The sequence below is a fragment of the Podarcis bocagei genome (assembly GCF_964188305.1).
Source record: "Podarcis bocagei genome assembly, chromosome: 2".
Lineage (NCBI taxonomy): Eukaryota > Metazoa > Chordata > Lepidosauria > Squamata > Lacertidae > Podarcis > Podarcis bocagei.
The window spans coordinates 7,333,154-7,350,981 of NC_138126.1; the positions used below are offsets into that span (position 1 = coordinate 7,333,154).

At 48.2% G+C, this 17,828-nt stretch overlaps 1 protein-coding gene across 1 annotated transcript in view; it reads right to left on the reverse strand.

The window, feature by feature from the left end:
- LOC308580345 (alpha-2-macroglobulin-like) overlaps positions 1–17,828 on the reverse strand; it is a 59,805-nt gene that overhangs the window by 29,680 nt on the left and 12,297 nt on the right. Inside the window, exons 9-19 of the mRNA XM_081181737.1 lie at positions 17,192–17,306; positions 13,161–13,270; positions 12,222–12,383; positions 11,126–11,350; positions 8,595–8,658; positions 6,927–7,069; positions 6,229–6,378; positions 4,700–4,873; positions 3,499–3,568; positions 2,261–2,420; positions 298–583 (exon numbers count right to left, since the gene is read on the reverse strand). Coding sequence (XP_081037863.1) covers positions 298–583; positions 2,261–2,420; positions 3,499–3,568; positions 4,700–4,873; positions 6,229–6,378; positions 6,927–7,069; positions 8,595–8,658; positions 11,126–11,350; positions 12,222–12,383; positions 13,161–13,270; positions 17,192–17,306 — 1,659 coding nt within the window. The remainder of the gene's footprint in view (positions 1–297; positions 584–2,260; positions 2,421–3,498; positions 3,569–4,699; positions 4,874–6,228; positions 6,379–6,926; positions 7,070–8,594; positions 8,659–11,125; positions 11,351–12,221; positions 12,384–13,160; positions 13,271–17,191; positions 17,307–17,828) is intronic.

A 17,828-nucleotide genomic window follows, 5' to 3' on the forward strand; every position in this document is an offset into this window, starting at 1 on the left:
GTATTTTAATATTTTGTTGGAAGCCGCCCAGAGTGGCTGGGGTAGCCCAGCCAGATGGGTGGGGTATACATAATTTATTATTATTATTATTATTATTATTATTATTATTATTATTAATATTAATATTAATATTATACAAATTAAATAAATGTATATTTTTTACAAAAAACCCTCCAGATTACAATAACAACAATTATTATTATATATTCTATGCCCACAAGATCCCAATCCTATGCCAAGGAAAGAGGAAAGAGCCCCCCCCCCCGAAATTGGAAGACAAGTTTGGGTATTCCTCACCTTCATCATGTTTTTCTGGTAGGAGAAGGCTGTGGCCTTCATCATGAATGCTTCACCCCTCACCACAGAGTAGGGCAGGGTGACCTCAGTGAAGAACAACTGGAAGGCGTTGACGGTGGCGACCGGGGCAATGCCAATGCCGTGGTCTGAAGACAAGCAGAAAGCTCCCACTTGCCATTCCGTGATGGTGTCTGGTATGGTCACGGGCATAATCACTTCTCCTGGAACGATGCCACCCTCTTTCTCTGAGTGGCCAAAGAGGTCCCCTGTACCTGAGTAATCGCCGCTGAAGGACACAGGTGAACAAAAGAGAGGGGGGAGTTAGTGTGGATCACCACAGCACCTTTCAGCAAGCGGTTGGGGTGGGTGGGTAGCCTCCCTGGAGGGGTTTACCGCTGCAAGAGCCCCAGGGTGCTGTTGGGGGTACCGTGTCAGACTAATGTAGTGGGAATTATAGTACAGTCATACCTCGGGTTAAAGTAGCTTCAGGTTGAGCATTTTCAGGTTGCGTTCCGTGGCGACCCGGAAGTAATGGAATGGGTTACTTCCGGGTTTCGCCGCTCGCGCATGCGCAGACGCTCAAAATGACGTCACGCGCATGCGCAAAAGTGGCAAATCACGACCCATAGACGCGGATTGCGTTCTGCTCCGGAATGGATCCCATTTGCATCCAGAGGTACCACTGTATATGCTTTGATGGAGAACCTGTATGAAGTGGGGGTTTTCTGGTGGAATGCGCCGGAATGCAGTTCCTCCACCTTTTCTTTGGGAAGGAGGTGGGAGGGCTCTCAGATCCCTTCAGAGCATCACTCCTCCTTCCCTAAGCTGGGCAAACGCTTCCCGTGCTTGGGGAAGGAAGCGCGAGCCTGAGTACGTTGGGCAGTATGACCCTGCAGTGAAAATAGGCGTGCCCTAGGGTGGCAACATGGGAATGGGCCTGTTCTGCAGTGGCCCCCTGTCTCCGGGATGCTCTCCCCAGGGAGGTTCGGCTGGCACCTTCATTATACACCTTCAAGAGCCAGGCAAAAGCATTCCTCTTTGGTTGATTGACATCTGATGGTGTCTTAGTAGCTAAAGAGCTAGTCTAATAGCTGATTGACACCCAGTGCCCTTTTAAAAGGTGTTGAGGAGGGGGTTTCTGCATTTTGATTTTTATGCTGTGAACCTCCCTGAGACCTGCAGGTACAAGGCCTGAAAACCTCTTTCCTACGCCCTCTGCCACATCATTTGTCCCCATCTCTCCCCAAGGCTCAAAGAGGGGTTGCTAATGGAAGGCGAGGCTCCACCTACACCTTCCTCACAAACTTCCTCACATGGAGCCGAGCCGAGCCATTTCTGTGGGTCTGCCTGGCTCTCCAGAGACTCGGACCACCGCCGTGCCTGACTGTCCGCTGAGTCCGCTTGCGGCGGTTCCTTCGACAGTAGCGGAGCCAGTGAACTCGGGTTCAACGCCACATTTGGTCGCACCACAGTTGCAGCCAGAATCGGGCGGCCACCCGGACTCTGGTACTGGCCCTCGGCGGTCTGGCAGGGTTTCCAAGCACCCAGCTTATTTAAAAGACTATGTTCACCGGACAAACTGCACATGTAAAGATGTATGGTGAATAGGGTCAATTAATATGTTTATGTGCCTTACTGAAAACAATAAGGGTATTGCTGTATATAACGGAACCACTATGATTGTAACTAATGCCTTATCTCGGTGGGGAGGGGTGTTATGTATTGAAGCGCTCACCCTGGCCACCAGGGGTGTTGTGTATATAGTTTTCACTCAGGTCCACGTCAGTTAATTTAAGCGGGAAACCCTGGGGTGTTGTTGTTACAATGTTGACAGCCGGCTGCCTATAAAAGCAGGCCGGCTGAGCTGTTTGCTGTTCAGTTCAGTTCCAGCTTACTATAAAGAACCACTTGGAGAAATCTCTGTGTCGTCTGCTTTGTCAACCCACTACTTAATACCACTTACTCCAATACGACCAGTTGCCACAGCCACGTCTCAGGGAAGAAACTCCTGACAGGCTTCGTAGCTTCAGGGGAATCGTGGAAGGCACCACCACCAACACCACTAAGATATGCCATCGGCTGGGCATATCTTGACTCATAGCCAGCTTGAGGTTCATAGGAGCCTAAGAGGAGAGGATATTATTTACATTATTAATTGGTGTCAAAACACATTGCCAGCCTTTCAGGGGGAAATTGCCCACAACTATCCACTCAAGCTCTGTTCCGACTTCTGAACTGCGCAGTGACTTGCGCACGCTTATCGTCGCTAAAAAGCACGGGAGGCATTCTCCCTACTCAGTCATGTTGGCCATCCCTTCATTTTTCTGTCAGATGGAACATGAATGTGTGATTCAGCTCTGTGCCACTACTTAGCGCCTACCCCCCAGTGTTAAAGTAAAAATTAAGAAATAATAATAACTAACAAAACAATCAGTACAATGGTACCTTGATTTTCGAGCATCTCGGAAGCTGAACGTTTTGGTTTTCGAATGCTGAGAACCAAGAAGTAAACGCGTCCATTTTTGAACGTGCCTTGGAAGTCGAATGGATTCCGCTGAGTGCTTTCCCCTCAATTTCCTCAATTGAAATTGCAGACCACCCTTTGCGTCTCAGTTTTCGAACGGTCTTCCAGAATGGATTACATTGGAAAACCGAGGTACCACTGTACCGCTACTGATAATATCAGTTATTTAATTTATAATTCATACTGCTTAATGATTGCGATGAATGTTGTTATTTTGATTTAATTTATTGCCTACCCTTCACCCTAAGGTCCCAGGAAGGTTATGAAAACATGTTAAGTTTATGCGTAAAGCACTTTAAACAGCCATGGTGCCTCCACCCCCACCCCACAGCCTCCTGGGAAGTGTAGTTTGTTAAGCATTCTGAGACTTGTTAGGACATCCTTATTCCCCTCGCAGAGCTTCCGAGTGTTCCCTGCGAAGAGGGGTTTACTGTTACATCCCCCTCCCTGTGAACTGTACGTCCGCGTGGGGAATAGGGGCCACCTCTCAGCACCCTTAACAAGCTACAGTTAAAATATACACAACGGAAACTTTAAATCTGGAAAACAGTGATAGAAACGGCAAGGTGATCGTTCAGAGATCCTGGTCTCAAGCTGCGCAGGGCTTTACATAGCAAGACCAGTGTATTTTCATCATCATTGCAGTTCGGCCCCCTCATCCCAGTGCCAGTTCTTACTCTGTCTTTGGGCTTGACATATCTGAGGCTTGTGTATCTTGGTGCTCGTGAAAACTTTCAAGCCAAAGTCCTGTAAAAAAAAGCCAAGGAGCCATTATGAAACATTTTATAGCGCATAGACATCAAAAGGTGTGATATATGTAAAGTCAAGGTGAAAAGGTAAAGGGACCCCTAATCATTAGGTCCAGTCGTGGCCGACTCTGGGGTTGCGGCGCTCATCTCGCTTTATTGGCCGAGGGAGCAGGCATACAGCTTCCAGGTCATGTGGCCAGCAGGACTAAGCCGATCCTGGCGAACCAGAGCTGCACACAGAAACACTGCTTACCTTTCCGCCAGAGCGGTACCTATTTATCTACTTGCACTTTGACGTGCTTTCGAACTGCTAGGTAGGCAGGAGCAGGGACCGAGCAACGGGAGCTCACCCCATTGCGGGGATTCGAACCGCTGACCTTCTGATCGGCAAGCCCTAGGCTCTGTGGTTCAACCCACAGCGCCACCCACGTCTCTCAGAGGCATGGTAGTGAGGTGGAATTCTGACTTGCTCTTTCTCTCTTTCTAGCTAGCTAGAAAGTCCAGCGCTTTGCCACAGTCATTGAAATCTTTTGAGTAGGAAAAAGCCCAACCCCAGAAGTGGCAATACATTGTGTTGTTGTTTAGTCGTGTCCGACTCTTCGTGACCCCATGGACCAGAGCACACCAGGCACTCCTGTCTTCCACTGCCTCCCACAGTTTGGTCAAACTCATGCTGGTAGCTTCGAGAACACCGTCCAACCATCTTGTCCTCTGTCGTCCCCTTCTCCTTGTGCCCTCCATCTTTCCCAACATCAGGGTCTTTTCCAGGTAGTCTTCTCTTCTCATGAGGTGGCCAAAGTCTTGGAGCCTCAGCTTCAGGATCTGTCCTTCCAGTGAGCACTCAGGGCTGATTTCCTTAAGAATGGAGAGGTTTGATCTTCTTGCAGTCCATGGGACTCTCAAGAGTCTCCTCCAGCACCAGAATTCAAAAGCATCCATTCTTCGGCGATCAGCCTCCTTTATGGTCCAGCTCTCACTTCCATACATCACTACTGGGAAAACCATTGTTTTAACTATACGGACCTTTGTTGGCAAGGTGATGTTTCGGCGTTCAAATTCCGAAACGTTTGTCAAAGGAGACTATCAGAAACCGAGGTACCACTGTATTTCAGTGACCTTTAGTGCTCACCTTGAGAATTTCATAGGCGTCCCCTTCACCGTAAGTATAAGAATCAGGGTTGTAGCGGATGCCACCCACAATAATTGTTTTCCTTGTCACACAGGGACGAGCAGTCATTTCGTTCAAATGAGGGTTATCATGTGGATAGCCTTTGAGGTTCTTCACAGGAAGCAAGTCATAAATCTGAAAATGAAGTAGTCACAATTCAGCACGACCCAAAATGCTTCGATACTTCCGATACTGGTGGTCATCCCCCAGTCCGTTATACCCAGCACTTGTCCTATCTAGGGAGGGGAGGGGAAAATTCTACACTAATTGCCAAATTGTGTAGCTACATAATTCTACACTATTGCCAAATTGATTCCAGGTGCCACCATCTATTGCTGACTTTTGGCACAGGGAAATAGGTCTGCTCCATGTTTTCCCACACATTTTCAAAAGTGGAAATGCTCTTCGGTTCTACTAATCCCTCATCCTCAGCTCATCTTATAATCAGAATAACGCTTAGCCTTTTTATATGGAACCTACAGTGCAATCTTGGACACGTCTATTCAGATTTCAGTCACACTACGTTCATTGGGACTTACTCCCAGGTAAGGTATGTACAAGAGCACCTTAGGGTGTTCAAACTGCCTGACTTATATTGGCCTGGTTTGAGCTGAAGCCATGGTGTGTTTAACAAACCACAAGTTAACCACAGGCTGTTCCACATTTCACCAAACCAACCATTGCTTGTTTCTCCAAAGTTTGTTTGGCTTTCCAGATGTTTCTGCCTCTGCTACCTTATTTTCTTTTGTAATTTTAAGTTGTTTTAACCTTTTAAAAATATTGTGCAATACGGTGGCGCCTTGGTTTTTGAACGTAATCTGTTCGAGAAGACCGTTCGACTTCCGAAATGTTTGAAATACGGAAGCCTCAAAACGTATGGAAAACTCAAACAGGAAGCCACCTCAGAAGTTCGACTTCTGAGGTGCGTTCGAAAATGGAAGAATTTACTTCTGGGTTTACAGCTTTTGAGTTCCAAAACGTTTGTCGGCGGAGACGTTCAAAAAACCGAAGCACCACTGTATATTGTTTTAATATCAAATATGTGTTTTAATTGTTGTAGCCCTCCCTGGGACCTTAAGAAGAAGGATGAGTAATGAATTGAAATAATTATTATTATAAGAAGAAGAAGAGTTTGGATTTGATATCCCGCTTTATCACTACCCTAAGGAGTCTCAAAGCGGCTAACATTCTCCTTTCCCTTCCTCCCCCACAACAAACACTCTGTGAGGTCAGTGGGGCTGAGAGACTTCAAAGAAGTGTGACTGGCCCAAGGTCACCCAGCAGCCGCATGTGGAGGAGTGGAGACGCGAACCCGGTTCCCCAGATTAGGAGTCTACCGCTCTTAACCACTACACCAACTGGCTCTCAATAGTAATGATAGTAGTAAGAATGGCACCAAAGAGGCAGTATGGGTGATGGTGGAGCAGGAGAGAAAACAGCTCTGGAAATGTTCTACCTGAAGACAGTTTTAAAGGCAGCTCGAGACTCACAGTCCGAGGGGAGAGCTCAGCTTCGGGTTTCAAGAGATAGACACTCTTATCAACAGCATGGATGCCACAGAGGGAGTCTTTGGCGGATGCAAGAACGAGTCGAGTTTGGCTGCCAGGGAGCCCTTTGGGCTCAGTGAACCACAATTCCACCTGGACACATAAAAAAAGCCTTTGTTGAATTTGTTCATGTACACAACAGCATGGAGTAATCCCTCTTTGTTTTTGTTTCATTAGGTTGCCCTCTGCCATTGCCAACGAGCTGATATTTACTGTAAAGGCGATGCTCTATTCGGTGAACAAAATGACATCTTCGGTGATGTCCTGGAGAATGAACCAGCTATTGGCCTCCGAGCTGATACGGCTCATCTTGGCTTGAGCCCAGCAGAGTATAAACACCCAGAGTCCGCAACGAAAGGATGAGGCAGGTATGGCTACATTGCTAAGCTTTATTACTACTCTATGCAGAGAGCATACAAATATACATCTTGTCTCTGTGAGAAGCAGAGAGCAACTCCAACAAAGAAACGACAGTACGAAGGAAACAGGAAACCAGTAAACGTCACATCCAGTCTCCCTTTCCTGTGGGAATCCAACAGTATCTGGACTGTGGAATGATAAACATAGTCCTGTGACTTGCAGCAGCTGCTCAGTGAGGGAAACAGAAACCAACAGGCCTCAGAGAGTCCCCACAGCCTTACCTTGTTTCTGAAGCAGTTTTCAACAGGGAAGTCTGCCGAGTGAGCAACAAGTTCTCCGCTGGGCAAGACTGTGTACAGAAGCAAGCGGGCCAAGGGAGCAATGTCTGCGTCCACAGGGAGGTCCAGAGAGAATACCCCTTTGGCTGGTAAGCAGAGAATCACAAAAGCAGGCAGAGGAGAGAGAGGTTACGAGAATTAATTCCAATGTGGTCTCTTTGCCCGAGCTTCAGCTCTCAAGACAACCAACGAGGATAAAACTGAGGAAACATTGAAGGAGTCGGCATGAGAACCAGAAGTCAAAAGCCCTCAGTTCCATGTGGCACTCATAACTCTAGCAACACTCTGGAGGGCATTTGCATAGCATGTTATTTTCTTGTAACGAGGCAGTGATGCTCCTGAAGGCTAGTAGCTGGAAGCAGCAGGAGGGGAGAGGGATCTTGAGTTCAAATCCTGTTTGTGGGCTTCCCATAACTGTCCTCTGGTTGGCCTCTGTGAGAATAAGATGCTGGACACGATGGACCACTGGCCCATATTATTATTATTATTATTATTATTATTATTATTATTATTATTATTATTTTAATTAAATTTATATACTACCCTATACCTGCAGGTCTCAGGGTGGTTCACAGGATAAAATAAGAATATAAAACCGCAAAATACATAATCAAAATAAAAACAACCCAATAACCTCCCCTTGCACTTCAATATGGAAAATAATTCATTATCTATGGCTACTGTCTTGCATAAAGGGACGCGGGTGGCGCTGTGAGTTAAACCACAGAGCCTAGGACTTGCCGATCAGAAGGTCGGCAGTTCGAATCCCCGTGACGGGGTGAGCTCCCGTTGCTCGGTCCCTGCTCCTGCCAACCTAGCAGTTCGAAAGCACGTCAAAGTGCAAGTAGATAAACAGGTACCGCTCCAGCAGGAAGGTAAATGGCATTTCCGTGTGCTGCTCTGGTTCGCCAGAAGCGGCTTAGTCATGCTGGCCACATGACCCGGAAGCTGTACGCCGGCTCCCTCGGCCAATAAAGCGAGATAAGCGCCGCAACCTCAGAGTCGGCCATGACTGGACCTAATGGTCAGGGGTCCCTTTACCTTTACCTTTACTGTCTTGCATGCCAGATTAAACAGCAATAACCAGTATTAGTACAATAATGCATATATGGCAAAACAAACAAATGGCAGTAATATTTGAATGTAATATTGATGCTAAGTTGGTTCCGTGGAATTTATTAAAACCTTTAAACTTCTGGTGATGGGGGTAAGAAACCACGCCCTCCCCGGCCAAGACCGGGCTCAGGGCGGCTAACATCAGGTATAAAAACAATTGATTAAAATAAAACTTAAAAACAGGATTAAAGTACAACTTAAAATGCAGCCTCATTTCAGTGGAAGCCCAGATCAAAAAATGTTTGCGGGGGGGGGGGGAGAAAACGTCAAATCTTCATTATTTATTGATTTGTATGATTTCTTACCTGGCCTTCCTCATGAGGCCCAAGAGGGGTGTGGGGGTTACAGCAACACAATGCACATTTTTAAAAACAGACAGAAGAAGAAGAAGCAAAACCATTCCAGGTGGGACAGCAATTGGAACGGAAATGGCATGTGGCTGACTCCCACCAGGTTGGCATTCAAGTAGAGAAATGGAAAGGAGGTGGCATTTACCTTCCCTATGTTCCACAGGCTGAACATGGATCCCCGAATGTACGACGCCCCCTTTAGCCATCACCTGCAAGGAAGGAGGAAGACCCCTGATGAGGGCGGACGAGGCGAATGTCTAGCGGCACTGATACATTAGCGACTCCTGCACCAGCGGCAATGGTGGCTGGTGGCCCTTGCAACTGGCAGGGTGGAACGTGGGGAGCCCAACAGTAGGGGGCGACAGAGGCAATGGCAGATGGAACCTGCTGGTTATAAATCTGCCCTGTACTTTGCCATGCTGTGACTAAGGGCAACACTTAAACTAAGTAGAAGGAAGGCGACAAGCAGTGACAAGCCCTGGACTGGTTCTAAGGAAGAAAGTAGGTAGATGGGGTCTGGATGAGGTTGAGAAGAAGCCACTTCTGCCCGACAAAGGAGGTGGGGTCGCGGGCTTCACAGCCCCGCACAATTGGGGGGATTCCCGGCTGCGTCACACTCTGGCCAGCCAATCGGCTGGCTCTGGGACGCGGCCGGGGATCTCCCTCTTTCCCCGCCTGCCAGCTGTTCCTGCTGTAACCAATAAAGTTGTGGCCTTATTTAGCACATTAACCTTAATAATTGTGCTATGTGTCTTTATATCCACTGGGGGGGGGGTCGGGAACTCGCCACGCGAATAATAATTTATGATGACTTATACCCTGCCCATCTGGCCAGGTCTCCCCAGCCACTCTGGGTGGCTCCCAACAGAATATTAAAAACATGACAAAACATCAAACATTAAAAACTTCCCTAAACAGAGCTGCCTTCAGATGTCTTCTAGAAGTCAGATACTTGTTTTATTTCCTTGACATCTGATGGGAGGGCATTCCACAGGGCGGGCGCCACTACCGAGAAGGCCCTCTGTCTAGTGGAAGGCCCTTGGAGGTGGACCCAGTGTCCGGGCTGGACGATGGAGGTGGACACGCTCCTTCAGGTATACTGGGCCAAGGCCATTTAGGGCTTTCAAGGTCAACACCAACACTTTGAATTGTGCTTGGAAACGTACTGGGAGCCAATGTAGGTCTTTCAGGACCGGTGTTATATGGTCTCGGCGGCCGCTCCCAGTCACCAGTCTAGCTGCTGCATTCTGGATTCGTTGTAATTCTGGGTCACCTTCAAAGGTAGCCCCACATAGAGCACATTGCAGTAGTCCAAGCGGGAGATAACTAGAGCATGCCCCACTAGGAGCATGCCCTCCTCCAGGATCTCTCTGCTGTGTTTTACAAGAGACCCCATCTGCACTTTACCTTTAAAGCAGTTTTCATACCACTTTAAACAGCTGTGGCTTCCCCTGAAGAATTCTGGAAACTGGTTTGTTAAGGGTGCTGAAATCCATGAGCATAGCCAATGGCGGGGCAGGGAGGGGCAACTCCCCCCCCATCAATAAAAGTCAATATAAAATAACTAGCTGAGGTTCTGCCGCCCCCCCCCCAACGAAAGGCCTTCCCCCCTAACTAAACTCGTGGTTCTACACATGCTGCAAGCTATTAAGATAAAGCCCCATTCTCGTCACAGAGATACAATCCTCAGAGTTCTCTGGGAAGAGGGCTTGATTGCTAAAAACACTCTGGGAATATGTATTTTCCATTGGGAATATAGTAAGGTGAGGTACAACACGAGGAACACAGTAGTAGTACGATAAGAACAGTAAAAGCTTTGACAGAAGCTAACTGGTAGGAGAAAAACCTCATGTTCTAAGGGCTTGCTTGAACAATGCAGTTTTTTAAAGGATGTCTGAAAGAAAGCAGAGCCTCTGTGGGCAAGGACTTTGCCAGGACATAGTTCAAAAAGTGAAAATCCAGGCATGTCGCCAAGCTTTTCTGGCCAAAAAAATTTGAAGGAAATTCGCCACAATCTACACTTCCGACATGAGTTGCTATATGTCTGGATTTTCCCAGACATTTCAGCAATTTCCCACCCAGACAGTGGCGTAGCATGGGTTGTCAGCACCCGGGGCAAGGCAAGTAATTTGCGCCCCCTAACCCGTGGATTTGCGCCCCCTAACCCGTGGATTTGCGCCCACTAACCCTAACCCCCAGATGTTGCGCCCGGTGCAGCCCGCCCCCTCTGCACCCCCCACGCTACGCCACTGCACCCAGACACTGTTTACGGGGCCTAAATCCCAGCTGGGTCTGGGAAATTTTGGAAGTATGGCAGCCCTAGTCTCTGCCACCCTAAGGTTCAGCCCCTGGCAGAGGCGAACCAAATCTCAGAAGTTGCCCATAGTGCCCACCTGACAATGTCAGGGACTTTATATGTATAAGGCAAATATGGCTGCTATAATATCGATCGTTTCAGCTCCAAGCCACCTAGCCCCGTCTTATCAACAGTTATCAGACCAATGCCCAGCTTCCTCTCTGACCTATTTGCACGTGCAGCAACCAACACACAGCGATGGCACTGGTCAATGGCAGAGGTCCTTCCCTGCTGTACGACCTAAGAGTCAGCCCCCCTGGGTGGTCCCTCACTGTTCTAGCCCAAGGCACTGAAATAAAGATCTCTCCATTTGGGCTTACCAGGTAATGAAAGTGAATCTTCTTATCTTCCACCAGCTCAGGCTTCAGGCTGTAATGTACTCGGACTGGCTGAGTATGACCGCAGCTTAAAGTCCCAGGAACGGGCTCAATGTGGAGGTAGCTTTCGCTTGGTGAATAAAAGCGTGAGGCTGAATGAGAGGCGCCCTGGTGTTGGGGATTGAGCCAGCCCCATTCATGGCACACCAAGCCTGAATTATAAATTGCCTGGTTTAAAAACAAAAACAAAAAGAGGGGAGTGGAAAGGCACGGATGCCTCAATGACGTTAGTGTACAACAAAATGCAATACAGTCGTAGTTGGATCCCAAACGTCTTGTGAGTCGAATGTTTTGGCTCCCGAACACCGCAAACCCGGAAGCGAGTGTTCCGGGTTGTGAACGTTCTTTGGAAGCCAAATGTCCAATGCGGCTTCCAATTGGCTGCAGGAAGCTCCAGCAGCCAATCAGAAGCCGCGTCTTGGTTGTCAAATGTTTTCGGAAGTCGGATGGATTCCATTCGACAACCGAGGTACGACAGTAATAATTTTCTTTATTTCATAAAATTCACATACCGCTTGACTGTAAAAAACAAAAACAAAACCCACACTCAAAACAGTTTAGCAAAAGAATAAAATAATGAAATCAACAGTAAAAATAAAATAAAATCAAAACCACCTATTTAAAAACATTGGAAGAAAGTAATTAAAATCAACAAAGAAGCAGATTAAAAGATAAATCATGCCCGAAGATTATAAAGAGATCAGCAGAGGTGACCATCCGATCTCTGCTTTAAAACCTCCAAGGAAGGGAAGTCCACCACATTGCAGGGTCCTCTCTTCCACTGCCAAACAGCTCTTATCCTTCTTCCTAATGTTTAGCCAGAATCTCCTTTCTAACTACCCTCTGGAGCAGCAGCAGCAAACAAACTGGCTCCATCTTCCATGTGCCGATGGTCCTTCAGATATCTGAAGATGGCTATCTCCTCTTGGTCTCCTCTTCTCCAGGCTAAACATGCCAGACTCCCTCAGTTGTTCCTCATCAGGCTCAGTTAATGTGGAAGCTCTCCCTTGTTTCCCCTCCAGTCCCCAGGAACACTCACCTGGATCCTGATGGAACTATCTGTGAGGCCGGTCGTGTTAACGGAAAACTGGAAAATCCCCCGGTGGTCAGTTGTGTAGTTGATTCTGTGTCCTGATTGATCAACACGGATCTCAACGGTTTTGTTGGCCATCGGAACACTGGCACCATCCACGAGCTTCGCCTGGATGGGCAGAAGCCAATACACAGCAAAGACTTTTATTTCAGACAGGGAGCTACACTGGCAAATAAATTGGGAGCACTGCGGTGTCTTATTTCAGAATAGCTTAAGTTGCATTTCCCATTAAATTCCATTGTACAGGGGGATTATTGGGTTGTCTTTAGCTTTATTATGTATTTTGTGGTTTTTATATTGCTATTTTATCTTGTGAACCACCCTGAGATCTATGGGTATAGGCAGTGGCGTAGCGTGGGTTCTCAGCACCCGGGGCAAGGCAAGTAATTTGCACCCGCTAACCCGTGGATTTTAGCACTCGAGTCTCTTCCGTGCGCCCCCCAGATGTTGCGCCAGGTGCAGCAGGCCCCCCTACACCCCCCACGCTACGCCACTGCTCCCACCACAAGTCTTCAGGACAGCCATCCGAAGCTGCCGCCAGGCTTCGGAGCAGCCTTCCGAAGGCTGGCGGTGGGGCGGAGAGCCCTCCTCCCGCCGCCAGCCTTCGGAGCAGCCTTCCGAAGGCTGGCGCGGGGAGAAGGTCTCTCCGCCCCACCGCCAGCCTTCGGAGGAGGTCCGAGGACAGTGGGGTTCCTGCTTCCTCCAGGAGGGCCGGCCAAACGCGCCCCCCCAAATGTTGCGCCCGGTGCGGCCGGCACCCCTGGCACCCCCCACGCTATGCCACTGGGTATAGGGTAGTATACCAATTTAATTTATTGATAGTAATAATAATAATAATAATAATAATAATAATAATAATAATAATAATAATAATAATAATAATACCTGGCCAAAAAGTGGGATACCAGGCTTGTAGTAAGTGTCCACCGTTTCAAAGGTAACTGTGCTGAGAGTTGCAGTAATTGTGGAGAAAGCATTTCCGGTCAGTTCCACCCCTGCGAAAAATGAAACAACAAATTTAGTGGGAGAGGTGGGGAGGGGCCTTACAATAAGTCAGATTCATTTACAAAAAAGCCAGAAGCTTTTCTTTTAGGTGCTGAGATCCCAAGGGAACAGAAAATACTGTTTATGTATGTGAGGACAGCTGTGTGGATGCTATTTGCCCAGAGATGGAAAGAAGACAAAATCCTTACCAGAAAGCCACTTCCGCCCTTCGAAGGAGGTGGAGTTGAAGGCCCAGCCTCGTGCAATTGGGGGATTCCCGGCAGTGTCATCCCCTGGCCAGCCAATCGGCAGGCTCTGGGGGCATGGCCTGCCCTATTTAAGGCAGGACGCGGCTGAGGATCTTCCTCTTTGCTGCCTGCCAGCTGTTCTAGTTTTTCCCACCCTCCCGCCCTATAAGGTTTTCGTTCCTTGACCTTGCTATGGGCTTCGGTTAGTCACCGTTGTGGGGCCTGGTAGGAATTTTTCCACTTGGAAATTTGGCACTAGCCACTTGGTTTTCACCTACCTCGTAGCAAACCACAACTTTCTTGGTATTGGCGGTTAGGCATTGGGATTGTTCTGTAGTTGGAAGAGGGGAGGAAGTGCCATCACCTGCCCCACATATTGAAGGGTAGTCCGATAAAGCCATCAATACCACTCTCCATGCTGCTCTGTCCCATCTGGAGCAGCCGGGGAGTTATGTGAGGCTGCTGTTTGTGGATTTTAGCTCTGCTTTTAACACTATCCTCCCCCATAGACTGGTGTCCAAGCTAGAGGCGATTGGACTCTCCAACTCCACCTGTCTCTGGGTTTTGGATTTTTTGTCAGAACGTTCCCAGAGGGTTAGAGTAGGGTCACACATGTCCACAGCCCTTAGCCTTAACACCGGCTCACCACAGGGTTGTGTGTTGAGTCCCCTGCTCTACACTCTCTATACGTATGACTGTACAGCCATCTATTCCAGCAACAAAATCATCAAGTTTGCTGATGACACTACGGTGGTAGGGCTCATTTCAGGAGGGGATGAGTCCGCCTATCGGGACGAGGTGGAGCGGCTCTGTGTTTGGTGTGGAGAGAACAATCTGGCTCTTAATACGGCTAAGACCAAGGAATTGGTGGTGGACTACAGGAAAAAAAAGGCGGACATTCAGCCCTTGTATATCAACGGGGAACGGGTGGAGAGGGTGGCGGAATTCAGGTTTTTGGGAGTAGCTATCGATCAGGGCATGACTTGGAGCGCACATACCACTGCTCTGGTGAAGAAGGCCCAGCAGAGAATTTATTTCCTCAGACTTTTAAAGAAGAACAATCTGAGTGAGAGACTGCTGGTGTCCTTCTACCGAGGCTCCATAGAGAGCATTCTTACATACTGTATTTGTGCTTGGTTCTCCGGTTGTACAGCTAGGGAGAGGAAGGTGCTCCAGAAGGTCATAACCACAGCCCAAAGGATTATTGGTCATCCTCTCCCATCCTTGGAAGAACTGTACGGTTCCCGTTGTCTTAGGAAAGCAAATAACATCCTGCAGGATTCATCTCACCCGGGACACGGTCTGTTTGCACTACTGCCTTCTGGCAGGAGATATAGAAACATCAAGTCAAAGACAAATAGACTGAAAAACAGTTTCTATCCAAGAGCTGTGGCCTTTTTGAATGCTGTAACTCGATAGTGTGACCTGGGAGTTTGATGGGTGTGGTGTGGGTGTGGCTGGAATGTGGTTTGTTTGGTTGTTGTTGTTGTTTTGCTTTTGTTGTTTTAAGGGATGGCATCCAATTTCGTTGCACTTTGTGCAATGTTGCACTTGTGTAATGACAATAAAGAATCTATTCTATTCTATTCTATTCTAAAGGATTCCGGGGGGCGTGGCCCTGTCCAAAGCCTATGGAGGCGAGGGCCCAAGGCACGCCCCCGAGCGGTGACCCCGGGGGAGTTCCTAGTTGATGTGCATCAGCAAGACTCCCCCTACTCGTGGTTAACCCTTCCCGGACTTTAAGCGGATGGGCTGAAGTTGGATATAGTTGGTTAGGACCAATGCCTAAGCCAATACCACTCATCACCTGTAACCAATAAAGTTGTGGCCTTATTTAGCCCATTAACCTTAATATTTGTGTCATATGTCTTTATTTCCACTGGGGGGGGGGCAGGAACTCGCCACGCAAGAGAATGGCAGATCAAGTTGATGGACTAGGCTGAAATGGAAAAATCAGAAATCAGGAAGACCAAATTTTTAATAAGGAATGGGGGGAATTTATAATTTATCTTAAAAACCATTGCAAACAGTTAAAATCATTAGCGGGATTGCAATAACACTTGTAATGTAACGACAACAATGGATATAATGGAGATATAAAAATCTGGACTGTTATAAAAGATGCAGTAGGAAAAGTTTAACAATGAGATCCACAAAGGGGAGGAGGGAAGTCCAGGAGATTCTTGGGAATCTTGCTTTTTATATAATCGGTTGTGGTGTGAATGTAAATTTTAATATGGAAAATCAAATAAATAAATTTCTGTTTCGAAAAATAAAAAAATACAATAAGTCAGATTCATGGTCCATCAAACCCAGTTTTGTCAACACTGGCTGGTAGCAGTGCTTCTGGACAGGGACATTTCCCAGCTCAGCCTGGAGATGTTGAGCTGGCGATCTTTTCGCATGCGAGGCGAATGCTCTAACCCTGAGCTATGGCTCTCTATTTAAACAGGAATGTAGGAAAGCCACTTCCGAGCTGGAGAGGAGGTGGGGTTACAGGCCCACGCCCTCCCCACGCATGCAGGGGCTGACTCACAGGCCCCGCGAGAATGAGGGAATCCTCGGGCGCGTCATCTCCCTGTCCAGCCAATCGGCTGGCCAGGGAGGCGTGGCCCGGGCTATTTAGGGCTGGCGCGGCCGAGGATTTCCCTCTCTTCTTCGTTCCAGCTGCTCCGGTTTCCCACCCCTCCCGCCCTTAGGTTTGGCTCTCTGACATTGCTATGGACTTCGGTCGGTCGCCATCAAGGGGCCTGATAGGATTTTTTTCCACTTGGCAAATTGGCACCAGCCATTTGGTTTTTCGCCTACCTCGTAGCAAATCGTCACAACTTTCTTGGCATTGGGGGTTAGGCATTGGTAGGGGTATTGTTATGCAAAGGAGAGGGGGGAAGGAAGCGCCATCACCTTCCCCCAAAGCGAAGGGTAGTCCGGTAAAGGATTCCGGGGGGTGTTGCCCTGTCCGAAGCCTATGGAGGTGTGGGCCTAAGGCACGCCCCCGAGCAGTGACCCCGGGGGAACTCCTATTTGATGTACATCAGCATTGACTCCCCCTAATGGTGGTTAACCCTTGCCAGTGGCGTAGTGTGGGTTGTCAGCACCCGGGGCAAGGCAAGTAATTTGCGCCCCCTAACCCGTGGATTTGCGCCCCCTAACCCATGGATTTGCGCCCCCTAACCCTAACCCCCAGATGTTGCGCCCGGTGCGGCCGGCCCCCCCTGCACCCCCCACGGTACGCCACTGACCCTTGCCGGCCTTCATGCAATCAGGCTGAAGCTGGTTAGTCGATAGGACCAATGCCTAAGCCAATACTGCTCAATTCCTGCAATCAATAAAGTTGTGGCCTTTTCTGTGTCCTGTGTCTTTATTTTCCAAGGGGGGAGGCGAGACTCGCCACGCAAGCTGCCTTGCGCTGAGTCAGACTCTACACTGACTGGAAGAGGCTCTCCAGAGCTCCAGAAAGGATTCTCTAACCAGCCCTCAGGATTGGAAAAAAGCTGTCCGAGGCTGGCTGCTGAACCTGTGTCCTTCTGAATGGAAAGTGAATGTTCAGCCACTGGTCAGCACAACCTACTGTTGTGTTGAATGGACACTCTGCACATGCCCCAACATGGACTTTCTGTGGCCACGCTGCCCCCAACCTGGTTCTGATCAGCACACCCAGCCCTTCTGTTCCACAAAACCCACCGGTGCCTTCCTCAGCGATCTTGCCCTCCACTTCAAGTTTCATCTCAGACGAATCCCTCTTCATCTGAAAAACTTTCGTTTTCACCACCTGAGAGAAGCAGCCGTTTGCATCTGCCTATTTGGGAAGCCAGAGATTTGCAAGGTTGTTAACAATGACAACGACAATTTCTTTCTTTCTTTTCTTGTCCTAGTGTTATTATCGCTATACTACTATAAAACAAAATTATAAACCATAGCTAGAAGCCGCTGAAGCTGTTTACGAGATAAAAGTAGGATAAAACACAAGAACGTAAGCTCTGCAAACCATGCCAGTGTTTCAAACTCTGGAAGCAACTGAACAGTAAAACCATCTTTACAAATTCTAAAAACAACAAAGTTGACTCTGAATTCCAGCCCTGCCCATGACAGAAACACATTCTGAGTCTACTTCTGCAACCCAGACCTACCCAAGTCAACTGGTTCTCTCCGCAACACCACAGTGTGGAAGTGCTGCTGCAAGCCTTTAAAGCCTTTAATGGCCCAGAACCAGATTTTTTAAAGGACCACCTTGAAATATATGACCCTGCCTGGGTCTTCAGCTTGGCATCAGAGGACCTGCTCTCTAGCCCGTTGTTAGCAGATATCTGATAGATGGGTC